This window comes from Seriola dumerili, unplaced genomic scaffold, assembly GCF_002260705.1.
Source record: "Seriola dumerili isolate Sdu_G_001 unplaced genomic scaffold, Sdu_1.0 BDQW01000040.1, whole genome shotgun sequence".
NCBI lineage: Eukaryota > Metazoa > Chordata > Actinopteri > Carangiformes > Carangidae > Seriola > Seriola dumerili.
Genome location: NW_019174295.1, coordinates 1,235,683 through 1,263,180, shown reverse-complemented (window position 1 = coordinate 1,263,180; position 27,498 = coordinate 1,235,683). Strand labels below are relative to the sequence as shown.

At 35.9% G+C, this 27,498-nt stretch overlaps 1 protein-coding gene across 1 annotated transcript in view; it reads right to left on the bottom strand.

Annotated features, from left to right (window-relative positions):
• Positions 1-18,739: 18,739 nt before the first annotated feature.
• The window catches only part of LOC111217204 (Krueppel-like factor 8), a 30,649-nt gene continuing 21,890 nt past the window's right edge, over positions 18,740-27,498 (bottom strand). Inside the window, exons 4-6 of the mRNA XM_022738973.1 lie at positions 22,373-22,484; positions 19,344-19,483; positions 18,740-18,937 (exon numbers count right to left, since the gene is read on the bottom strand). Of these exons, the coding sequence (XP_022594694.1) occupies positions 18,756-18,937; positions 19,344-19,483; positions 22,373-22,484 (434 nt within the window). The 3' untranslated portion in view covers positions 18,740-18,755. The remainder of the gene's footprint in view (positions 18,938-19,343; positions 19,484-22,372; positions 22,485-27,498) is intronic.

Here is a 27,498-nt window from a genome sequence, read left to right as displayed (position 1 = left end):
ATGTCATAGTATAGTAAGGCGTAAAAAGTCATAAAAATGTCATATTATAGTAATTTCCAAAAAGTCATGAAAATGTCATAGTATAGTAAGGCATAAAAAGTCATAAAAATGTCATAGTATAGTAAGGGACAAAAAGTCATGAAAATGTCATAGTATAGTAAGGCATGAAAAGTCATAAAAATGCCATAGTTTAGTAAGGAACAAAAAGTCATAAAGATGTCATAGTATAGTAAGGCGTAAAAACTCATAAAAATGTCATAGTATAGTAAGGCGTAAAAAGTCATAAAAATGTCATATTATAGTAATTTCCAAAAAGTCATGAAAATGTCATAGTATAGTAAGGCATGAAAAGTCATAAAAATGTCATGGAATAGCAAGGAACAAAAAGTCATAAAAATGTCATAGTATAGTAAGGCATAAAAATGTCATAGTATAGTAAGTCACAAAAAGTCATAAAAATGTCATAGTATAGAAAGGCCTAAAAATCATGAAAATGTCATGGTATACTAAGGCATGAAAAGGTCATAGTATAATAAGACATAAAAAGTCATAAAAATGTCATAATATATTAAGGCATAAAAAGTCATAAAAATGTCATAGTATAGTAAGTCACAAAAAGTCATAAAAATGTAATAGTATACTAAGGCACAAAAAGTCATAAAAATGTCATAGTATAGTAAGGCATAAAAATGTCATAGTATAGTAAGTCACAAAAAGTCATAAAAATGTCATAGTATAGAAAGGCCTAAAAATCATGAAAATGTCATGGTATACTAAGGCATGAAAAGGTCATAGTATAATAAGACATAAAAAGTCATAAAAATGTCATAATATATTAAGGCATAAAAAGTCATAAAAATGTCATAGTATAGTAAGTCACAAAAAATCATAAAAATGTCAAAGTATAGTAAGGCATAAAAAGTCATAAAAATGTCATAGTATAGTAAGGCATAAAAATGTCATAGTATATTAAGGAATAAAAATGTCATAGTATAGTAAGGCATAAAAATGTCATAGTATAGTGAGACCAAAAAGTTGTAAAAATGCCATAGTTTAGTAAGGAACAAAAGTCATGAAAATGTCATAGTATAGTAAGGCATGAAAATGTCATACTATAGTAACTGACAAAAAGTCATAAAAATGTCATAGTATACTAAGGCACAAAAAGTCATAAAAATGTCATAGTATAGTAAGGCACAAAAAGTCATAAGAATGTCATAGTATAGTAAGGAATAAAAATGTCATAGTATAGTAAGGAACATAAAGTCTTAAAAATGTCATAGTATAGTTAGGAACAAAAAGTCATAAAAATGTCATAGTATAGTAAGGCATAAAAAGTCATAAAAATGTCATAGTATAGTAAGTCACAAAAAATCATAAAAATGTCAAAGTATAGTAAGGCATAAAAAGTCATAAAAATATCATAGTATAGTAAGGCATAAAAAATCATGAAAATGTCATAGTATAGTAAGGCATAAAAAGTCATGAAAAAGTCATAGTATAGTAAGGCATAAAAATGTCATAGTATAGTAAGTCACAAAAAGTCATAAGAATGTCATAGTATACTAAGGCATGAAAATGTCATAGTATACTAAGGCATGAAAATGTCATAGTATAATAAGACATAAAAAGTCATAAAAATGTCATAGTATAGTAAGGCATAAAAAGTCATAAAAATGTCATAGTATAGTAAGGAATAAAAATGTCATAGTATAGTAAGTCACAAAAAGTCGTAAAAATGCCATACTATATTAAGTCACAAAAAGTCATAAGAATGTCATAGTATATTAAGGCATGAAAAGTCATGTAAATGTCATAGTATAGTAAGGCATAAAAAGTCATAAAAATGTCATAGTATAGTAAGGCATGAAAAGTCATGAAAATGTCATATTATACTAAGGCATAAAAATGTCATAGTATAGTAAGTCACAAAAAGTCATAAAAATGTCATAGTATAGTAAGGGACAAAAAGTCATAAAAATTTCATAGTATAGTAAGGGACAAAAAATCATTACAATGTCATGAAAATTTCATAGTATAGTGAGGCATAAAACGTCATAAGAATGTCATAGTATAGTAAGGAATAAAAATGTCATAGTATATTAAGGAATAAAAATGTCATAGTATAGTAAGGCATGAAAAGTCATGAAAATGTCATAGTATACTAAGTCATAAAAATGGCATAGTATAGTAAGTCACAAAAAGTCATAAAAATGTCATAATATATTAAGGCATAAAAAGTCAAAAAAATGTCATAGTATTGTAAGGAATAAAAATGTCATAGTATAGTAAGTCACAAAACGTCGTAAAAATGCCATAGTATATTAAGTCAAAAAAAGTCATAAAAATGTCATAGTATAGTAAGGCATAAAAAGGTCATACTATAGTAAGACCAAAAAGTCGTAAAAATGCCATAGTTTAGTATGGAACAAAAAGTCATAAAAATGTCATAATATATTAAGGCATAAAAAGTCAAAAAAATGTCATAGTATTGTAAGGAATAAAAATGTCATAGTATAGTAAGTCACAAAACGTCGTAAAAATGCCATAGTATATTAAGTCAAAAAAAGTCATAAAAATGTCATAGTATAGTAAGGCATAAAACGTCATGAAAATGTCATAGTATAGGAAGGAATAAAAATGTCATGGTATAGTAAGAAACAAAAAGTCATAAAAATGTCATAGTATAGTAAGGCACAAAAAGTCATAAGAATGTCATAGTATTGTAAGGAATAAAAATGTCATAGTATCGTAAGGAACAAAAAGTCATAAAAATGTCATAGTATACTAAGGCATAAAAAGTCATAGTATAGTAAGGCATAATAGGGCATAAAAATGTCATAGTATAGGAAGGAATAAAAATGTCATGGTATAGTAAGAAACAAAAAGTCATAAAAATGTTATAGTATAGTAAGGCATAAAAAGTCATAAAAAGGTCATAGTATACTAAGGCATAAAAAGTCATAGTATAGTAAGGCATAATAGGGCATAAAAATGTCATAGTATAGGAAGGAATAAAAATGTCATGGTATAGTAAGAAACAAAAAGTCATAAAAATGTTATAGTATAGTAAGGCATAAAAAGTCATAAAAAGGTCATAGTATACTAAGGCATAAAAAGTCATAGTATAGTAAGGCATAATAGGGCATAAAAATGTCATAGTATAGGAAGGAATAAAAATGTCATGGTATAGTAAGAAACAAAAAGTCATAAAAATGTTATAGTATAGTAAGGCATAAAAAGTCATAAAAAGGTCATAGTATACTAAGGCATAAAAAGTCATAGTATAGTAAGGCATAATAGGGCATAAAAATGTCATAGTATAGGAAGGAATAAAAATGTCATGGTATAGTAAGAAACAAAAAGTCATAAAAATGTTATAGTATAGTAAGGCATAAAAAGTCATAAAAAGGTCATAGTATACTAAGGCATAAAAAGTCATAGTATAGTAAGGCATAATAGGGCATAAAAATGTCATAGTATAGGAAGGAATAAAAATGTCATGGTATAGTAAGAAACAAAAAGTCATAAAAATGTTATAGTATAGTAAGGCATAAAAAGTCATAAAAAGGTCATAGTATACTAAGGCATAAAAAGTCATAGTATAGTAAGGCATAATAGGGCATAAAAATGTCATAGTATAGGAAGGAATAAAAATGTCATGGTATAGTAAGAAACAAAAAGTCATAAAAATGTTATAGTATAGTAAGGCATAAAAAGTCATAAAAAGGTCATAGTATACTAAGGCATAAAAAGTCATAGTATAGTAAGGCATAATAGGGCATAAAAATGTCATAGTATAGGAAGGAATAAAAATGTCATGGTATAGTAAGAAACAAAAAGTCATAAAAATGTTATAGTATAGTAAGGCATAAAAAGTCATAAAAAGGTCATAGTATACTAAGGCATAAAAAGTCATAGTATAGTAAGGCATAATAGGGCATAAAAATGTCATAGTATAGGAAGGAATAAAAATGTCATGGTATAGTAAGAAACAAAAAGTCATAAAAATGTTATAGTATAGTAAGGCATAAAAAGTCATAAAAAGGTCATAGTATACTAAGGCATAAAAAGTCATAGTATAGTAAGGCATAATAGGGCATAAAAATGTCATAGTATAGGAAGGAATAAAAATGTCATGGTATAGTAAGAAACAAAAAGTCATAAAAATGTTATAGTATAGTAAGGCATAAAAAGTCATAAAAAGGTCATAGTATACTAAGGCATAAAAAGTCATAGTATAGTAAGGCATAATAGGGCATAAAAATGTCATAGTATAGGAAGGAATAAAAATGTCATGGTATAGTAAGAAACAAAAAGTCATAAAAATGTTATAGTATAGTAAGGCATAAAAAGTCATAAAAAGGTCATAGTATACTAAGGCATAAAAAGTCATAGTATAGTAAGGCATAATAGGGCATAAAAATGTCATAGTATAGGAAGGAATAAAAATGTCATGGTATAGTAAGAAACAAAAAGTCATAAAAATGTTATAGTATAGTAAGGCATAAAAAGTCATAAAAAGGTCATAGTATACTAAGGCATAAAAAGTCATAGTATAGTAAGGCATAATAGGGCATAAAAATGTCATAGTATAGGAAGGAATAAAAATGTCATGGTATAGTAAGAAACAAAAAGTCATAAAAATGTTATAGTATAGTAAGGCATAAAAAGTCATAAAAAGGTCATAGTATACTAAGGCATAAAAAGTCATAGTATAGTAAGGCATAATAGGGCATAAAAATGTCATAGTATAGGAAGGAATAAAAATGTCATGGTATAGTAAGAAACAAAAAGTCATAAAAATGTTATAGTATAGTAAGGCATAAAAAGTCATAAAAAGGTCATAGTATACTAAGGCATAAAAAGTCATAGTATAGTAAGGCATAATAGGGCATAAAAATGTCATAGTATAGGAAGGAATAAAAATGTCATGGTATAGTAAGAAACAAAAAGTCATAAAAATGTTATAGTATAGTAAGGCATAAAAAGTCATAAAAAGGTCATAGTATACTAAGGCATAAAAAGTCATAGTATAGTAAGGCATAATAGGGCATAAAAATGTCATAGTATAGGAAGGAATAAAAATGTCATGGTATAGTAAGAAACAAAAAGTCATAAAAATGTTATAGTATAGTAAGGCATAAAAAGTCATAAAAAGGTCATAGTATACTAAGGCATAAAAAGTCATAGTATAGTAAGGCATAATAGGGCATAAAAATGTCATAGTATAGGAAGGAATAAAAATGTCATGGTATAGTAAGAAACAAAAAGTCATAAAAATGTTATAGTATAGTAAGGCATAAAAAGTCATAAAAAGGTCATAGTATACTAAGGCATAAAAAGTCATAGTATAGTAAGGCATAATAGGGCATAAAAATGTCATAGTATAGGAAGGAATAAAAATGTCATGGTATAGTAAGAAACAAAAAGTCATAAAAATGTTATAGTATAGTAAGGCATAAAAAGTCATAAAAAGGTCATAGTATACTAAGGCATAAAAAGTCATAGTATAGTAAGGCATAATAGGGCATAAAAATGTCATAGTATAGTAAGGCATAATAGGGCATAAAAATGTCATAGTATAGTAAGTCACAAAAAGTCGTAAAAATGCCATAGTATATTAAGTCACAAAAAGTCATAAAAATGTCATAGTATAGTAAGGCACAAAAAGTCATAAGAATGTCATAGTATTGTAAGGAATAAAAATGTCATAGTATAGTAAGGAACAAAAAGTCATAAAAATGTCATAGTATAGTGAGGCATAAAAAGTCATAAAAATGTCATAGTATAGTAAGGCATAAAAAGTCATAAAAATATCATGGTATAGTAAGGCATAAAAAGTCATGAAAATGTCATAGTATAGTAAGGCATAATAAGTCATAAAAATGTCATAGTATAGTAAGGCATAAAAAGTAATAAAAATGTCATAATATATTAAGGCATAAAAAGTCATAAAAAAATCATAGTATACTAAGGCATAAAAATGTCATAGTATAGTAAGTCACAAAAAGTCATAAAAATGTCATAGTATAGTAAGGACCAAAAAGTCATAAAAATGTCATAGTATAGTCAGGCATAAAAAGTCATAAAAATGTCATAGTATAGTAAGGCATAAAAAGTAATGAAAATGTCATAGTATACTAAGGCATAACAATGTATTCGTATAGTAAGACCAAAAAGTCATAAAAATGTCATAGTATAGTCAGGCATAAAAAGTCATAAAAATGTCATAGTATAGTAAGGCATAAAAAGTCATGAAAATGTCATAGTATAGTAAGGCATAAAAATGTCATAGTATAGTAAGGCATAAAAAGTCATGAAAATGTCATAGTATAGTAAGGCATAAAAATGTCATAGTATAGTAAGGCATAAAAAGTCATGAAAATGTCATAGTATAGTAAGGCATAAAAATGTCATAGTATAGTAAGGCATAAAAAGTCATGAAAATGTCATAGTATAGTAAGGCATAAAAATGTCATAGTATAGTAAGGCATAAAAAGTCATGAAAATGTCATAGTATAGTAAGGCATAAAAATGTCATAGTATAGTAAGGCATAAAAAGTCATGAAAATGTCATAGTATAGTAAGGCATAAAAATGTCATAGTATAGTAAGGCATAAAAAGTCATGAAAATGTCATAGTATAGTAAGGCATAAAAATGTCATAGTATAGTAAGGCATAAAAAGTCATGAAAATGTCATAGTATAGTAAGGCATAAAAATGTCATAGTATAGTAAGGCATAAAAAGTCATGAAAATGTCATAGTATAGTAAGGCATAAAAATGTCATAGTATAGTAAGGCATAAAAAGTCATGAAAATGTCATAGTATAGTAAGGCATAAAAATGTCATAGTATAGTAAGGCATAAAAAGTCATGAAAATGTCATAGTATAGTAAGGCATAAAAATGTCATAGTATAGTAAGGCATAAAAAGTCATGAAAATGTCATAGTATAGTAAGGCATAAAAATGTCATAGTATAGTAAGGCATAAAAAGTCATGAAAATGTCATAGTATAGTAAGGCATAAAAATGTCATAGTATAGTAAGGCATAAAAAGTCATGAAAATGTCATAGTATAGTAAGGCATAAAAATGTCATAGTATAGTAAGGCATAAAAAGTCATGAAAATGTCATAGTATAGTAAGGCATAAAAATGTCATAGTATAGTAAGGCATAAAAAGTCATGAAAATGTCATAGTATAGTAAGGCATAAAAATGTCATAGTATAGTAAGGCATAAAAAGTCATGAAAATGTCATAGTATAGTAAGGCATAAAAATGTCATAGTATAGTAAGGCATAAAAAGTCATGAAAATGTCATAGTATAGTAAGGCATAAAAATGTCATAGTATAGTAAGGCATAAAAAGTCATGAAAATGTCATAGTATAGTAAGGCATAAAAATGTCATAGTATAGTAAGGCATAAAAAGTCATGAAAATGTCATAGTATAGTAAGGCATAAAAATGTCATAGTATAGTAAGGCATAAAAAGTCATGAAAATGTCATAGTATAGTAAGGCATAAAAATGTCATAGTATAGTAAGGCATAAAAAGTCATAAAAATGTCATAGTATAGTAAGGCATAAAAAGTCATAAAAATGTCATAGTATAGTAAGGAATAAAAATGTCATAGTATATTAAGGAATAAAAATTTCATAGTACAGTAAGGAACAAAAAGTCATAAAAATGTCATAGTATAGTAAGGCATAAAAAGTCATAAAAATGTCATAGTATAGTAAGGAATAAAAATGTCATAGTATAGTAAGTCACAAAAAGTCATAAAAATGTCATAGTATAGTAAGGCATAAAAAGTCATAAAAATGTCATAGTATGGTAAGGCATAAAAATGTCATATTATAGTAAGTCACAAAAAGCCATAAAAATGTGATAGTATATTAAGACTAAAAAGTCATAAAAATTTCATAGTACAGTAAGGGACAAAAAGTCATAAAAATGTCATAGTATAGTAAGGCATAAAAAGTCATAAAAATGTCATAGTATAGTAAGGCATAAAAAGACATAAAAATGTCATAGTATAGTAAGGCATAAAAAGTCATGAAAATGTCATAGTATAGTAAGTCACAAAAAGTCATAAAAATGTCATAGTATAGTAAGTCACAAAAAGTCATGAAAATGTCATAGCATAGTAAGGCATAAAAATTTCATAGTATAGTAAGACCAAAAAGTCATAATAATATCATAGTATAGTAAGGTCTAAAAATCATGAAAATGTCATAGTATACTAAGGCATGAAAAGGTCATAGTATAGTAAGGCATAAAAAGTCATAAAAATATCATAATATAGTAAGGCATAAAAAGTCATAAAAATGTCATAGTATGGTAAGGCATAAAAATGTCATAGTATTGTAAGGCATGAAAAGTCATAAAAATGTCATAGTATAGCAAGGCATAAAAAGTCATAAAAATGTCATAGTATAGTGAGGCATAAAAAGTCACGAAAATGTCATAGTATAGGAAGGCATAAAAATGTCATAGTATAGTAATTTCCAAAAAGTCATAAAAATGTCATAATATAGTAAGACCAAAAAGTCATAAAAATTTCATAGTACAGTAAGGGACAAAAAGTAATAAAAATTTCATAGTACAGTAAGGGACAAAAAGTCATAAAAATGTCATGAAAATGTCATAGTATAGTAAGGCATAAAAATGTCATATTATAGTAAGTCACAAAAAGCCATAAAAATGTGATAGTATAGTAAGACCAAAAAGTCATAAAAATTTCATAGTACAGTAAGGGACAAAAAGTCATAAAAATGTCATGAAAATGTCATAGTATAGTAAGTCATAAAAAGTCTTAAAAATGTCATAGTATAGTAAGACCAAAAAGTCATAAAAATATCATAATATAGTACGGCATAAAAAGTCATAAAAATGTCATAGTATAGTAAGGCATAAAAAGTCATAAAAATGTCATAGTATAGTAAGTCACAAAAAGTCATAAAAATGTCATAGTATAGTAAGGCATAAAAATGTCATAGTATAGTAAGGCATAAAAAGTCATGAAAATGTCATAGTATAGTAAGTCACAAAAAGTCATAAAAATGTCATAGTATAGTAAGTCACAAAAAGTCATGAAAATGTCATAGCATAGTAAGGCATAAAAATTTCATAGTATAGTAAGACCAAAAAGTCATAATAATATCATAGTATAGTAAGGTCTAAAAATCATGAAAATGTCATAGTATACTAAGGCATGAAAAGGTCATAGTATAGTAAGGCATAAAAAGTCATAAAAATATCATAATATAGTAAGGCATAAAAAGTCATAAAAATGTCATAGTATGGTAAGGCATAAAAATGTCATAGTATTGTAAGGCATGAAAAGTCATAAAAATGTCATAGTATAGCAAGGCATAAAAAGTCATAAAAATGTCATAGTATAGTGAGGCATAAAAAGTCACGAAAATGTCATAGTATAGGAAGGCATAAAAATGTCATAGTATAGTAATTTCCAAAAAGTCATAAAAATGTCATAATATAGTAAGACCAAAAAGTCATAAAAATTTCATAGTACAGTAAGGGACAAAAAGTAATAAAAATTTCATAGTACAGTAAGGGACAAAAAGTCATAAAAATGTCATGAAAATGTCATAGTATAGTAAGGCATAAAAATGTCATATTATAGTAAGTCACAAAAAGCCATAAAAATGTGATAGTATAGTAAGACCAAAAAGTCATAAAAATTTCATAGTACAGTAAGGGACAAAAAGTCATAAAAATGTCATGAAAATGTCATAGTATAGTAAGTCATAAAAAGTCTTAAAAATGTCATAGTATAGTAAGACCAAAAAGTCATAAAAATATCATAATATAGTACGGCATAAAAAGTCATAAAAATGTCATAGTATAGTAAGGCATAAAAAGTCATGAAAATGTCATAGTATAGTAAGGCATGAAAATTTTATAGTATAGTAAGACCAAAAAGTCATAAAAATATCATAGTATAGTAAGGCCTAAAAATCATGAAAATGTCATAGTATACTAAGGCATGAAAAGGCCATAGTATAGTAAGGCATAAAAAGTCATAAAAATGTCATAGTATAGTAAGGCATAAAAAGTCATAAAAATGTCATAGTATAGTAAGGCATAAAAATTCCTTAAAACGTCATAGTATAGTAAGGCATAACAATTCCTTAAAACGTCATAGTATAGTAAGGCATAAAAACTTCAAAGTATATTAAGGCATAAAATGTCATAGTATAGTAAGGTAGTAGAGTCGCAAATTAACCTGATTGCATTTTTTTGTACTGCGGGAGGAAGCCAGAAAGAAAGAAACGCACGCAGGCAAACGGAGAACATGCAAATTCCACACAGAAATGTCCCAGACTGGGGTTCCAACCCCGAAACTTCTAAATTCGAGTAGACAGTTCTAACCACTGTTCTACCGTGCCGGCATATAAATGGTTCAGTGAGTTCATTTTGTTTGTATAGGGGTTGTAGACTGAAACAAGAAAAAGAAAAATTTTCATTAGCGATTGCAAAAATACAGTTATTGTATTAAACCTAGTTTTGGTTGCTGATACAACACACATAAATAATATCTGTTCGCTAACACAGTGTGTCTGTCAGCATTTCACAGTGTTTTGAAATCATATAAAGTCTACTCTTAAATTACCTTCAATGAAACAGACAGGGATATTATACACAAAAAGACATGTCTACTCAAGTTAAGCCTCGGCTTGCATGCAAGTCACTGCTCCTCTGTGTGGGAGGCAACAATTTTCTTCGTTAAACTATCCCGACTTGTTTTGTGGCCAAAAGGAACCAGGCAGTTATGATGGCAATGAACTGGCATGATTCATGACAGTGCAACAGGCAAAAATAAATAAATGAATATAATGTGCAGTGCAGTGTGCAGTTCACTTCCTGTCTTCACTGAGCGGTGTTATGCAAGCTGCCAAATCACATAAAGCAGCAACGTTTTGTTCTTTGTATGGAGTGTGCCCGTCTCCATCTGTATGAATCCAGCGCCTGACGCTGTCAAGGTTAATGATTGGCTTGATCATGACTGCACGAGGCCAATAAACCCATTTAGAGCAAACGGCAAAGACAGAGTTTCATTCAGAGCCAACACACACACACAGTAAGGTTTTTACAACTATGTTCATGCACTTTATTCTGTAACTTTTTATTAATGTAGTTTGATCCCAGTGCACTCCTTCTGTTTGAAGAATTCTGTGTAAACTTTTCTTTCTGTTAACATAAGGTCAGTAACTTTTAAAGGGACTAATCCATATTTTAAATAAGATAATTATTGACTCAAGCAGATGTTTACACCTGCAGCTTTACCTCAGCTGACACTTGTGCTCCTACCTGAGTTGAATGTTGTGACTCCTTCCTCCTCCATAATGGTAGGAATCCTTCAGTTGTCCTCCCCATCCTCTGTTATTGTGCGCCCTCTTGTGGCCGATATCTTAAATTGACTATAGTCTCAGTGTGTCTCCTGGGATCCACTGAGACAACCTTCAGCCATGAACGTGTTATAAAAGTAATGTATTAAGTAAATATTAATGTGTCAGCCTACAACAGTCACCATCACAATATAAACAAATATCAATTTGTCAATTTGACCTTTAATGCTCAGAACATTCCTGTTAAAAATCATCTTTATATTTAAAGTTAAAACATATTTTTACCGTTAGAATATATGTGATAGTCAATCTGTTTGTTCCAGTGCTTCATGTAATATATGATGATTAAATGTGATTACTCCACTTGTTTATTGGCTACATCATATAATCAAAAAGGGGAAAATGGAGGAAGACCCCACAGAATGAACCACTGGATTCTGGATACAAGCATCACCCACATATAAGAAACAACACAGAGACACCAGGTTTTAAATTGCACCAAAAACATTTTTTATTCTATAAAAGAAGAAGGAAGGGAGGGGGAAATAATCACAACTGTACAGGGAGAAACTGACTTTTAAACACCATGAGTCACAGTATCAAAAAGCTCACGTTTTCCTCACTGATCTTTACACATTTGTTCTGTACAAATACAAAAAAAAAAGAAAAAAATATTATTAATAATTGTATTATTATAATGATAAACTGCATTGCACTGAGTAAATATAGTACTGGCCCATAAGTTACTGCATTCAATAGAAAATACCTAAAATTTCTGATTTTGCAGAGGAAATGATTCATGGTGAGTTGAGGCACTCGCACACAGACGGACACAAGTCAGTGACGTCACCGTCAGACATGAACTCTATCCCTCAGGTCTCAGCAGGAAAGAAACTCTTTTCAGATGTCGCTGTTTTCAGATGAACATTCCTGCTTTACGCACAAACAGAAGGTTTAGAAGAAAATACCGTGGGAAAACAAGCTTTGCAAAAAAAAAAACTGCAACGAAAACAACAGGAAGCAGAAAAAAAAAAAAAAAACGAACACATGCATCAGTCTCCCGGCAACAACTCCAACACCAGCGAAAAAAATAAGACTCTGTCTGGGTCGTCGTCAACAGGCTCTGAGGCGCAATAACTGACTATCCTTGGTGTGGCACTGGAGGTTTTCGTGTGTGTGTTTGACTGTTTTGTGAAATAACCAATTTAGCTGCGTTTATAGTTAAATAACGAAAACATGTGCTCTGTGGAGTAAATGAGCCTAGAAATAAAAGGGTGTTGAGATCAGTGTTGTTAGGGGGGTTGCTTCAAATATACATCAAAAATATATCTCAGTTACTTTTAGTGCAGACAGTTTTGGATTTATTTTTCCAGGTTTTCAGATGCCTCTATATCAATACAGCGGAGGTGTTTGTGGTGTTTAGATGATTAAACAATGTCCTGAATGCTCTGCTTTATCCACAAACGTCACCCTTGAGTTTCCATTGGACCTTTACTGAAAACATCCCCATGAAAACCAAGCAGGAAGTTTCATTCTTGGCCTGCAAAATTATAGTTTGACATAAAAATAAAAAAATAATCTTGACTAAATGTGTTTATAAGCTTGTTGATGAGATTTCCATTGATACACAAACAGATCAAAACTGCCAGGAGTCAGTGGACGGCTGGAGAATGATCTCAAGGAGGTCTGTTCACCTCTGACACCAAGGACAGAGCAGAGACTAGAGGTTATGACCCCTTGCTTCCTTCCTGTCACATCCTGCCTCCATAACAACTGAGTGAACATCCACTGGAAAATGCTGGTTTCAAATAATTTCACCAGAACTGTTCAATGTGAACTGACCAGGAATGTCATTTTTCAATGCAGTGGGCACCACAAGCAAAAACCACTCCTGTCCATTACACTGTGACAGAGGCAAAAAGAAAATAGAGCCAAAACTATCTGCATGGGTAGATACCATTAGAGGTGAGAAATGGGTTTTTGCTTCTGTAATTTGGGTGAACAAGCAGGAAAATGGGACCTGAGCTGTTTCTTGGTTTATCAAACCAACCCTGTACCCTGGCCAAAAGGAACATAATGTCTCTAAAGGGCTCAAATCCTTCTGACCCTTTTTACTTTCCTTACTGTTCAATTAGCTTCTGCAGCGCAACCCGTTTTCTCATGTTGCATCTTCTTCTATCCATAAATAGGTACACGCTTCTTCATTTTTACCAAGATAAATTAACTGTTATTTTGTTCAGTTTCAAATGGGAGAAAATACATTAGCGTGTTTTAATTGTCTATATTTTATTTGGCGAATAAAATATTGGTAAGCTGGTTTTCTGTTGGCAACTATAGGTTGTTTCCTGGTTCGTCTTTGCATCTACAATTTTTTTTGTAACTTTTCAACCAAACTGACCTGATAAGCATAAAACCAGCAATCAACTCTATGTTTGTGTACATATTAAAAAAAGGATTTTTTAACCCCGTCTGACCTGAAATTTTCTGTCTGAACACAACTAAAGCTACAGAGTGTGAAAAAATGTTTTCTGACCCAAACCAACTAAATCTCATGTTTCACTGACTGCTTCATTATTGTGTGATACTTTAAATCAGGTCCAGTGCAGAAAGATCAAGCTCTGTTGTAATAATAATAATAATAATAATAATAATAATAATAATAATGATAATAATAAACTGATGCCTAATTAATTATTTTCAACGTGATTTCTCAGTGGAGCTTTTTTTTTTCCCTCAGATCATTAATGTTAAAGGAACCCCACTGTCTCACACACTGACATGCTCACCAACATCACTATAAGAAAACAAGAAGGCTACGCTCCATGCAACACAAGTGTGCACAACACAAGTGGGACCATTTTTTTTTTTTAGGAAACTACGAAACAAATGCATTATTAGATTTGAAAAAAAAAAATGAACACATGATGAAACACACTTCATCAAACCAACAGAGGAAGAAGAAGAAAAAAAGATTTTTTCACATTATCTAGTCAGTGTTAAAAATAGAAATTCACCCGTTACATTTACTCTGCACTTTTTGATTATATACATTTATGTACATGGATTTCTCTTAATTATTTGTCCTTAATGTCTTTATCAACAGTTTACAAAAGAAAGAAAATTGCAATTAAATGCATATACTCTTCTAGAAAGATGTGCTTAGTAACTATGTTTTTTGTTTTTTTGTTGTTTTTTTTTTAAGTTGAAGCAGAGGGGATGTTAAGAGGAATGGGGACATTGCATATTGCTCTGCACTGCAAAAAATAGAATAAAATCCCTCAAAACAAGTGACTGAATTTAGTTCAGATTCTTCATAATGTTGCTCCTTGATATGACTTGATATTCTTCAACGAGCTAATTTTTTATATTTTTAAATAGTAATGAGATTTCGAAATCCCAAACCAGATTCAGCGAGTTGCTGCGGGGGATATTTTTTTGCAGTGTGCAGACCAAAAAACACAATCTGCCCTGGCATGGCATGCACTCAGCTCACAGGAAGCCTGCACATCCGTCTCAGTTATCACACTATGAAAAGTCAGATGTAAAACTATGGAGGCAAATCTGTCTCACCAGATTTTGAAATTCAAAAGTCTTTGAATTTCTAGCACTGATTTTTATTTACTTATTCATTTATTTATTTATTTTGCATTGAAATTTTGTGTTTGAATTTTTTGGGTGACTCTGAATTCCACTCATGAAATTTTCAATAACTCACTTCACTGTTATTTTTCAATGTTCCCAAATTAAGAATGAAATATTCAAGCTTTAAAAAAAAAAACTGAATTATAGTTATTCAAGTTGCTTCAGAATGAGATCCCAAAATTCAAGTGAAATACAAAGGGTTCTGTCTCCAATCAAACCAACATCCAGCCAATCGAGTTATGCTCCGTTGGTCATGTGATGGGTGTTGATTTGACGTTGAATTTTTCATTTTGAATTTGCGAACATAGAAAAATATCACTGAAATTAGTTACTGAAAATTTCAAGAATTGAATTCAGAGTCAAAAAAAATAAAACATTCAGTGCTATAAATCCACAGCCTTTTAAATTTCAGAATCTGGTCAGACAGATTTGCTTCCATATTCCATATGAAACATTTTGCTCTCACTTACTAGCTTTTCAGAGGTGGTTTCAGAGGTGGCTTTGCTCAGTGATCAACAATCACAAACAGGCTTCTACACATCCTGACCTCCCTTTCTTTTTTATTTTAAGGATCTGGTTACAACCTAGGTGAGCTGCATATGAGCAGTACAACTACCAGCTAGTGCTCTACTTCTGAGTTCAGAACAGCGCTTAGAGCGAGGTCTGCGTTATGTTGCATAATCAAGTTCAGCCCAGATCAGGAGCTGAAAAACAGCCCCCTTAAGACATGGACACCATGGGTCATAGCAGGGTCACTGGGGGTCGATTCTGTTTCAACTGTGTTTCAAAAATGTTAAAGTCTGAAAAATGTGCTGTTTTAGATTAGGAGTTTAGCACAGGCTAGAAGTTAGGGGTGTTGTGTCAGGAAGGTTTTAGACACAAAAGCAAGATTCTCTGTTAGATTGTATTAGATGCTAGTTTTTTGAGGCATTAAATTAAGTTCTGTTACAAGCTGAAAGAGAATTGACCCCCAACCCTGGTAGAAATGCTAGTGAGGAGAGCGCTTACTTTCCCCGTGGTTTAAACCCCAGGCACTGCGGACCCTGACAGCCCGACACAGTGCCAGGTTTCTCCCAGAACCACTGACAGACGGCCTGGTCCACTGTGACTTCCAGTGGCAGCCATGTTGGCTCCACAGCTCTGTTGCTCCATGGATTTTTTTTGTAAGGTCATTAAAAAGAGTGCAAATGGCTTTTGTTGGGTGTTTCAGGTAGCGTTTTAAAGGAGACAAATGCTTGAATTTCTAAAGAGTAAGACCACATTTCCTCTAAAGCTTAATATGAAGAAAAGGAGGCTAATCCTTTCTTTAACTTTACATCTCTTCCGCTCATCTCATCATCAAACATCCAAAAAACTCTAAATCTGCTTGTTGTGGAGGAACAGTGCCCCCCCCCACCCCCTTTCCTGATTTGTGCTGTGAAGCAATTCAGCAGATTTTCTGCCGTAAGCCTCCAGGTGGGTCACAATGTAAAATACTGAGAAGAAGCCTGCAAAGACTAGAAGGGATTTTCATCTCCTCTCAAGGCGATTTGTCTCCAAATTAAACTGTGACTTTTTTTAAAAACTGCTATTCATGGCACCTTTCACTTCCTGGTTTCAAAGACTAAAAAAAGCGTGCTAAGCGCTCGCTGCTGTGAGGAACATCCTTTCTGCAGAGGAGGAAAAAAAACATAAGCCTTCGCCGCAAAGATCAGGTTTCTCATGGACAAACAGCATTACGTCCCAGTGGAGACTCACAGTTGATCTTTGGCCAGACGTCTCCTCTGTCAGAGGTTCTGGTTTCGCCCTTACAGATTGACTTCGGTTATTAAGGCTCAACGGGCAAGAGGTAAAAGAACAACAAGTGCCCGGAACACACACTCGTAAAAATCTTAAATTCTGATTATGTGTTTGTCTCAAAACATGCACACTCACCCAAACACACACACGCGCACGCACACACACACACACACACACGTGAACAACACACGCAAAAAACACACACTCAGAAAAGCTCCCCTATTCCCTGCGTGAGAGTTTTACTTGTAATCTCAAACTATTTGTGTCTCATCTGTCTTTTTCACAGCCTCAGAACACAACTAAAGGATCTGAATTCTTTTTCTTTCTTTTTTTTTTTAAAAAGGGTGCCATTCTGTTAAAGAGTGCCAAACCTGGCAAAGAAGAAAAAAAATAAAAATAAAGACAGAACTGAAGGCCTTATTTCAAAAAACAACAGCAACAACGACGCATAAAAAGCAAATACTGTTATCGAAGAAGAACCAGAAAGATGTGTGCGGGGGGAGAACACGCAAACAACAATAACGTGATTGATACAATGAAAACAAATGAATCTTTATAAAGTTCACAGTCTTGTAGCTCCCTGTACCAGGGGGGGAGGGGTGGGGGTTTCAAGAGGGGTGCGGGGTGACAGGGGGTGGACAGGTCAGGACAAAATAAACTACGTTTAGCCTCAGACGCCTCAGATATGTTTGCCTAAAGAGGGGAAACGTGTCTGATGCGACTTCAACCGCCGTGAAGTAAAGACTCATACACTGATATGCACAGAGTTGGGAAGCTTTTACTTTGAAAATCCAAAGCTGTTTGGTTTTTTTAGCCCCATTTCCCCAAATGGTGCCAGTGACTTAGGAAGGTCCAGGGACAGGGACTTTTTTGGGGACTGGAACTATGGCTCAGAGAAGGGCTGGGAATGGAGCTTAAATACTTTTTCTTGGCACCAACCAAAAAACTTTCATAAAATTGAGCACCAAACTTTTGGCATCAAATGTCTGGACAGATTTGTCAACTTAGTTTTCCTTTTCTTTTGTCGTACGATTCCTGATTTTGATCGTAATTTGCCAGTTTTTCCATGTCAGGAGGGTTGGAAAAAAAGGTTCCTAAAAAGTTTCCTGGAAAACGTTCTTGTGGTGGAAAAGAGCTTTTTGGGTCTTTCACCTTTGCTTCCAAAAATCCATAATATATGACATTTTGGCTTCACATAAATTCCCAACTCTGGATATGTGCAGAAATGAAATTGTTTTTCAAAAAAAAAAAAAAAAAAAAAAAAAAAAGCAGCTGAAGAGACATCCATTTTAAGATTCCCCTTGTCCTTTTAGTTTAAAAACAACACACACACATTATTCCTCCTCTCGTCCTCTCCTCTTCCTCCTCTCCTTTGGATGGATGGATGGATGCATGTGATGGATGGATGAACGTCCCTGCCGCTGGATGTCCTTCAGTCCATCTTCCTCTTTCTGATGAGGAGACACATTATGTGACAGGTGGGGTTGAGTGGGAGGGTGGCAGGGAGGGGATTGTTGTGGAGCAGGAGGGGCGTCAGGTGGACGGTGGTGGTAATGACGATGAAACACACACAGTAAAAAAAAAAAAAGAAAAAAAAAAAGAAATCCTGTAACACACACACACACACACACACACACACACACACACACACACACAGAAACGAACAGACGCATTCCTGATGTTCCTGTGATTTCAAGATGAAGAGGAGGAGGACGAAGGAGGTACAGTGTCTTTTGATGGGGGCATAAAATCCGAAGAGAGTGGGGGGGGGTCAGCAGAGATGAGGAGGGAAACAGGAAGTAGCAGAGGTTCGTGTGGGGTGGGGTGGGGGGGGGGGGGGGACACTGGTACAAGATGTGCTGTGAGGGACTTCGAGACATCACGGGGTAAGAGGTTGGTTTGTAGGGAGGAGGGGGTCGATGGGGTATTGTGAGTGTCGGGGAGGGGGGAGGTCAGAGTTCACATCATGACATGGCGGCGGCGGTGCAGGGAGAGGTGGTCAGACCGGGAGAAGGAGCGGTCACACTCGGTGCAGCGGAAAGGTTTGATTCCTGTGTGCTTGCGGAAGTGTCGGGTCAGCTCGTCGGAGCGGGCGAAGCGCCAGGTGCAGCCCTCCCAGGTACAGTGGTAGGGTTTCTCTCCTGGGGGGGGGGGAGTTAACGGAAAGGAAAAGAATGAGAGGAAGCAACAGAAGGAAGGAAAAGGAAGATTGGGATACTGTATCAATGACTTACAGAAACAATTCTCATGTAATCCTGCTTTATTTGGTTATCTACTGTATTTTCCAAAATTCTCGAGAATTACTAAATAAATAAATACGTGGCCTTAACTGTGTTTGTGTCACTGGAAAATCCCCACCTCAACACAATGAACCAATCACATCTGCTTATGGCTTATTTACTTTTATTTGTTGTAGTAACTTTTAATTGGATGTTTGAAGAAACCTGAAACACAATCTAACAGCGGAAACCTGTTTCTAATCCCCAGATTTGGATGGATTATGTTGTTGTTGTTGTTGTTGTTGTTGTTGTGTTGCTCAGGCCTCACCTGTGTGTATCCTCCTGTGGGCTTTGAGGTGGGAGCTCTTGGTGTAAACTTTTTTACAGCCTTCATAGTCGCACATGTGGATTCGCCTTCTCTTGATGTCCGGCGAGTCTGGATCGACGGGCTCTAAGTCCATGACCGACCTGACAAATGAAAAAGGAGGCGGCGATGCTGATCACTGACAAAGACACTTCCTGGGAGACTGTCCTGTTTCACACAGTATTTCAACACACACCATGCTGAGTTTACGTCAAGCAGTTCCTGCTATCCAAAATAAGAAACACAATTTTCGTATGAAAACGGAAGAGACTGTAGTTATAACTTCAGGATCAACAGCAGAGAAATTCAAAACAAAGATATTAAAGCTGGAAAAAGAAAAAGGTGTCTGACTTTCATAACGACGGCAGTGACAGTTACAGTTTTGTTTGAATGTGATCATTCATCTCACGTACATGTTATATACAATTAGAATTAGATAGTTTGTCCATCAGATCGCACTGATAAATCCCACTCAGGAAAAACATATTGATCACAGCTAGTCTCAAACCAAATTTAATGGATCCTTATCAAAAATGTTATTGGTCAATATACCGTCAAGTGTCATGAAAATCCAGTATCTAGTAAGAAGAAAAGTACAGTGAAAAAATAAGAAAACATATTTGCAAATTACTATTTAACCTCATCATCTATGTGTAAGTCAGTTTTGGTAATTAATATGTAAATTCTGTGCTTCATTGAGGAATCATTTTGTCCTTGCTGTACTGTTCATGTTGTTCAAGCATGAAATAAATCTGCAGCACTGCACTCATTCATCTTTTTAAAGAAAATATTTAACCAGGTTTATGTTCTGGAACACCTGACTCTGCTGTGTGATTATGTGCTTTTGTCTCTCATCAGGCTCAGGTGTATTTCAGAGCGATCTTAGAGCCACCAGGGGGCGTGAGAGAGTCGCACTGCTCTCAACACAGCTGCACGACGGCGTCCACTTCAGCATTACTGTATCTCTGTCTATCTCTCTCTCTCTCTCTCTCTCTCTGATTCCTTTGTATTTTCTAACCCTGTCCATTTTTTATTCCCCATCTCTTGCACCAAAAAGAAACTAGCCGACAAACTAAACCCATCCACTCTCTCGGGTGTGTCCCTCTGCTTCTACCTCCTTCTCTTAAATCACTGTCTGCAACGTGATATTGTGATCACGGTGTAAATAAAGCCGATTTGAAAAAACATTGCTCTCCCTAGCCCTTTTACAAGGAGGTGTGACGGCAAGCTGCATTATGTAACCTTGTTTACACCCCAGTTTTGGGACAGCCCTGCCCAGCAACACACACACACACACACACACACACACACACACTCTCACAAAAACACATGTAACCACAAATACTTGTTCACTCTGTTTCTGTTAAATAGTATATCTCTTTCTATGTCTCATGCACACACACACACACACACACACACACACACACACACACACACACACAACTGCTAACCACACCCAGAAGTTCTGTTACAGTCAAGCAACCTCGCCCACTGGGTGTGGCAGGAGGTCTGTCCTGATCTTACTAATAAACACACTGGACACACTCTCACTCACACACACACACACACACACACACACACACAGACACACACACAGACATACACCCACACACACAAACAAGTTTGTGCAGATATCCTTGCTGAGATATTGCATTGACTTCCATTCATTGTGGACAGCCTAACCCAAACCCTGACCTTAACCACACCAACCCATGCCTAACCCATAACCTTAATCTGACCTCAATTCAACCTGCTTGAATTACCTTAGCATCACATGGAGGGAGCTCAGAAATGTTGTTTTGTCTCACTAGGACCAGGCTTTGGTCCCCATGAGTACTTGTCCCAACAAGGTCAGTGTTTATACCATAAAAATAGGTGAAAAACACACACACACACACACAAAAATCGAGCCGTGACTGACGCACTAACCTTCACTCTGCAGCCTTGAAGCCTCAAAACCAACAATCTTTCAAATATCCAACCTTTGCTGTCCTCATTTATGACGTGTCTACTGAGCATGCATAGACACACACACACACACACACATACACACACACACTCTACATACATGCACACACTTGTTTCCCTGTGATACAGCCAGGGCGTCTCCAGTGTGCTCTGCTGTACAGCGGGGTTATGTAAGGTTATATAAGTGTCCAGTCATGGCAGCAGTATCGCTGCAGTAATGTAATTAGGCAGGAGGCTGCAGGCAAAGCAGGAGGAGGTCCACACGAAGACCGCATTTCCCATAAACCCTGCTGTGTGTTATCTCTCTCGCGCGCTTTCTGTAACATGGACTTTTGACTCAGTTGACATCACGCTTGGTTTATGGTATTTATGTCGTATCAACAGTTACAGTCATCTCAGTTTTATTACAGAGGTGTAAAGATTTTATTTTATTGTAGTACCATGATTGGCCACTGGGGGCATGACTCTCTACGCCATGTCCAGCTCAACAGTGTCAGTCTCCTTGGAGAAATGGTTCAACATTTTTGGAAGTATTTTTTGCTTTCTGTCCAAGAGTTGAACTGTATGTAGAGTCCAAATTAAAGCGAACTGGACTGTGCATCTGAATATCTAAGAGGAAAATCCTTAAATTTGCATCCTCTGCAGTTGCAGGAATCTGGACAGGCTAACGTTTGTCGCTAGAGAACGATATCCCAATAAAACGGCTGATTAAAACGTCGCTCCACAGCACCACTGGTGGTCAAAATCACACCGTAGCTTTAACATTTTAACCAGCTCTGATGATCTAAGCTGAACATCAAATACATCAAAAGTTGTCGAGAAACCTACAGCAAGTGAAGCGTTTCTGGTCACTTTCTGCACATCTGTCCCACATGTGTTGAATCCCCCCACCCCACCCCCCCAGAAATGAACCATTTTCATGCATGAATGTTTATTATTATTCTACATAAACTCACACAACTGTGGGAAGAAAAAAATTGGTTTTCAAAGTGTGCCTAAATATAACTCGTGCAGCATGGACTCACCCTGCGTCAAGGCTCTGGGCGCTGAGGGAGGCCGATCCAGACTCCGTACCGCTCTCTGCATCGCTGTCACTCTGATACTCCACTGGAGACGTTGAACCTGGCTTAATACGAACTGTAGAGAGGACGGGGGGGGGGTGACGGCAGGAGAACAGACAGGAAGGGGGAAAGGAGGGATGTAAAACAGAAACAGTGGTGCAAATAGGAAGAAATTTTAGACAGATCGAAGGAGGGAGGGAAAGAAATTGGCATGAGGCCAAGTGACGGAGACAAATCGGTGAATGAAATTAGGAAATGGAAGAAGCAGAGCGGAGACAAGTGAGGGAGTAAGAGAAGGAGGGGAGGGGTGGAAACAGACAGAAGAGAACAGCAGGGGGTTAATAACTTCTTAAAAGCGATGCCTAGATTCCAGCAACTTAGCAAGACAAAGACTTGCTCCAAGTGTGTGTGTCTGTGTGTGTCTGTGTGTGTGTAGTTAGGTGTGGTCTGCTGAGCTGCAGAATCAATGGATAAAATTTCTGGCTAAACCCCCACGCTGGCTTTCTCTGCACGTCTCCTCGTTTTCTACATCTTCCTCAACATCTCTAAAACGTGATCACTTCCTGTCGGGAGAAACATCCAGTCATCGCAGCCCTCCTCCATCCTCTCCCCTCTCGACAACCTTTTACAATGTCAAAGCAGAAGGAAGACGACGTGAACAGATGTTAATGAAAAATATTCCGCAGAAGTCACAGACGATGCTAATTAGCAATTAACTGAGAGATAAATCTCTGGAGGCCATCTGAAGTCTCTGCTGGTTGTCCTCAAGTTTTTGAAAAGCTTTTATGAATTCAAACTAGTTTTTTCACCAAGGAGGGAAGTCAGTTTTAGGTTGAGGCCTCGCTTTTGAATTCTTCATGGCTGGGAGTGAGTGCTCGCAAGGTATTTTCTGTTGAATTCTGGGTCATTTAGAAGTTTAAAAAAATTCATGTTCATCTCAGCTAATAAGCAGAGGGAGCTCAGCCTGTTGTCTCTGGACACTCCGTCAACATGGGATCACACTGGATCACTAAATATGAAACGTAAAGCTGCTATAATCAATAGTTTTATATTAAGAGTGGATCAAATTACTGGATAAACTGTATGTGAAAGAGGTCGCTCATAGTGACGATCACCAGCCAGCTCTTTCAGGTCATCATGGTTTTACGGCCCACAAAGTTAATGTTTTGGTTCGTTCTCACGGCTCTCATCATCTTCATTTCTATCAGCAGTCAACAGCAGTTTTTAGTGAAAAGCTCTAAAGGTCTACACCTCCTCCTGAGCACCGAACGGCAGACAAAGTTAGCGATGAGCTGGTGAACACGTAGTGGAGCATTTACCTGCAAAACAGTTAGATGTTCTTCTTTTCTTTTTTCTTTTTTTTTGGGAGCTTAAAGCTGAGTGAATAATTTGACAACAGGCTGAAAAGCAAACAGCGTTTTGTTGCATACTCTCTCTCTCTCTCTCTCTCCGTACCTGCACCCACACCCAGCGGTAATGTCACAGTGTCGTGGAGCACACCTGTGCATCATCGCAGCAAGGTGAGAAGTTAAACCACTGAAGGTCAAGATTCTAAGAGGGTGTTAAGTTGCTCTTTAAAAAGGTCACTGCTCTGTTTAGCTGGTTTCCGCTGCCCCCCCCCCCCCAAAATAAAAAAATTAAAAAAATTAAAAAAATTAAAATAAAATAAATAAATAAAAATCAGCTAAAACAGGTTTAAAGTTTCATACTTAATTAAAAATGTGACTTTAGCCAGAGATCATGGACCATATTAACAACCTATATGTAGCATTAGTGACATGCATAGGTCAGAAATTCCTGGAGTCACACTGATTGATATGATGATGCAATTATTAATGTGGTTTAATGAACTTGAATCAGTCAAAGGACACTATGTGAAAAATGAGTTACTGAGTTGATATATTGCGATACTGTCCAGTCTGTGGTGAAGTAATCCATGCCAGGCTCATACAGCTGCACTAATTTACTGTATGTAGTCGTTTGGTAAACTCTCTCTCTCTCCCTGTGTGTGTGTCAGTGTCTCTCGCTCCTGCCTCGCTCCCTCTCCCTCTTCTTTTCCTTAAACTTCACAGGCTGCTGCTTATCAGAGGCGGGAAAACCGTTACGCGAGCAAACAAAGAACAATTTATGCATCAAAATCAGACTGCGGTGATCAATTATAAGGGTCTGAAAACATTATGAATGAAAACAGGAGTGCCCCCCCCCCCCTCCTTCCTCCTCCTCCTCCTCCTCCTTCTTCCTCCTTCTTCCTCCTCCTCCCCCTCCTCCTCTTTCTGCAGGAATGTGGCAGCCATACTGTTCAAAGTCCGCCCAGCCTGGTGAGAGCGAGGAGGGGTGGTGTGGTTGGAAGGGTGACGCAGGGAATTTGGGTGGAGTAGCTGCGTGTGTGTGTGTGTGCGTGTGTGTGCGTGTGTGTGTGTGTGTCTGTGTGTGTGTGTGTGCGTGTGTGTTAGAGTGGGGAGGGTCACACACCAAAAGAAGTGTTCTTTGTCTCTGGAGACAATTAAGCCGCCCCCACCCCTCTCCGCCATTGCAGCCTTCCTTTTTCAAAGACGAAACGACCCATCTCCTCTCCTCTCGACCCCTGCACCCTCTCTCCTCCGCCAGTCTTTCTCACCCCCCCCCCCCCCATCACCCCCCCGGTATCCACACTCAAAATCCCGAATCCACCCTTTCCTCCAATCTCCGGCCTTCACTAACCAGCTTCTCTTCCTCCATCTGAATCTACCTTTCTCAGTCCCGCCCCCACCCTCGCTAACACAGAACCACCATGGCACACGAACAGAGGATGTCAGCCGCCTGCTGCTCGCTCTCGTTGCAGGTAGAGGGAGTGAGAAAAGGAAAAGGAAAGTATCGAAGTTCCCATCATCTTCTCTCACTTTCACTCACTCACGTCTTCACTCTTTGTTTTCCGTTTCTCTTCTAAGACACAGACGCGAAAGCCTGTCTGTGAAATACAGCAACAAGACAGGATTTTAATATGATCTTCACGAACAGGTGGCTCCTCCGCTGAACCTTTAGACTACTCACTAGATAAGATCTTATTAGATTACATTAGTTCAGGGGGATGTTTGAATGATCCCTGTGAGAAAGGTACATAAACGATGACTTTACTAAGTGTAAGTTACTGTATCACAGTGAAATTTTGTAGTTTCCTGTACAAAATATGGGACTATTACTCGTATAGAAAAATGATGGTCAAAGCTGCCAAAAGAAGGCAAAGTTGAAAAGCAGACTACTTTGCAGTGCCACCTAACACCAGTTGAAAATCGTATTTTTTGTTTACCTCAAGCGCTGATGTAGAAAAAACAACATCACTGTTAAGGTGCGGCTACAGGTGCAACACCGTGAAACGAGCTGCTATTCAGCCGGGAATTAAGTTACTGTTCAGCACCAAAACACCAACTGTTTCCACTTGTTGAAACACGCAAACAAGCCAAAATGCCAAACGTAGCTTTCAAAAGCACAAATTAATTAATGTGATGTAAATGGTTGTGAAACACAATAGTTGTTTGACAGTGAGGGTTATCTTAAGTGTAAACAGAGAGGAGGAGATTAGGGAGGGAGTTTGCTTTGACAGGCGGGAAGATGCGATTGTTGAAAAAATGCTCGACTTGTTAGTTACATCTACTAGAGCTGCATGACGTCACCACTGAACATTATTGCTGCAGCGTTGTTACTGTGACAGCAAAACCACAAAAGTCACAGAAATGACTGAGCATGCTTTAACTTCATTTGATTCCCTGAATCTGATACACGCCACATTCAAAGGTCTTGCAGTTTTCAGGATGGGCTGACTTTCGTGTCTCAAAGTAATGATGGATTGTCTTTCTTTCTTTAAGTGTGTCCAAACTTTTGACAGGAACCGTACGTCATAAAACGAAAAGGGAAGGAGAGGGGGAAAGCAGAATAGACTGCAACAGAACCACGATACGGTAAATTGGCATTTTGTCAAATAAAGAAATTCCTCTTTTGCTCTCCCTGTGTGTTGCTGTTGCCCAGGTGAGCACAGTGACATGAGCACCTGTATAATTTAAAGCAAATCCCACACATGACACATACATATATGACTTCTATTCTTATATGTACATTATATATTATATATGTGTGCATGATATATTTCTGCGGGCACAAATTATCAGGAGCATGCCGGAAGAAGTTTATACAATTCTCTAACAACTGAATACAAAATGTTCTTATGCCTGTTTTGGAGATTTTTGAAAAGCATGCTGGGAAACAACTAAAGAGGCAGTTTGAGACAAAGTAAAACTAAAACACTCTGACACAATAACTCGTCACAGGCCGTGAGAGAGAGTCCGGTCCGTGTGCTGCAGAACCTTCTGAGAATCACTCGCCTCCCTCGTTTACATTCCTGAGTCGGGGCCGCGATGGTCTGGATTTGAACTAAGGTTGAACTGAACGGGCTTTACTGAGGGACTTTACTGCAGTTTATCAGCGGGGCGGAGGCCTGATTCGCCAGCTTGCCTGAACAAATGTTGAGCTTCCCCTGGTGTTTACTCAGGGATGGATCACTCCTCCTTCAACCTCTGCGTTTGTCATTGTTTAATCGATCGACTGGATAGCCTGAATTGTTTAAGACGCTCCTGACACGGTGACAACAAGACAAACTCTGATTTCACAGGGTTTTTCTTTCTCACGGGTTCTTCAGTATCGGTATCAGTATCACATTTTCACAAAGAGATTGATCGATCTTAGTGTCAGAGGAGGGCGGGACGTTTGAGGAGCAGATGTTGTTCAAGTAAAAAAAAGAAAAAGAAATCAAAGAATATTATTAGTTATTCACAACATGTACAGTAAACTCCTGTTTTGATTTATGAGACATCTTGAGACTTTCCCCTGCAAAATATTAGAGGATGGAATCAGCTGCTGAAACACTGACAGGTGAATTTCAAGCGGGAACTTTTTTTCTACAACATATGTAACATTTCTTTTCCAGAAGTTTCTTCATTTAAAGTGGGAATATCAATCATCTGGCACATATGGAGAGCATCCAGAGTGACAAAGATAGACGGGCTGACAGACGGCAAGTCTGACATGCCGCTAACCACAAACACACACCATCCACCCGT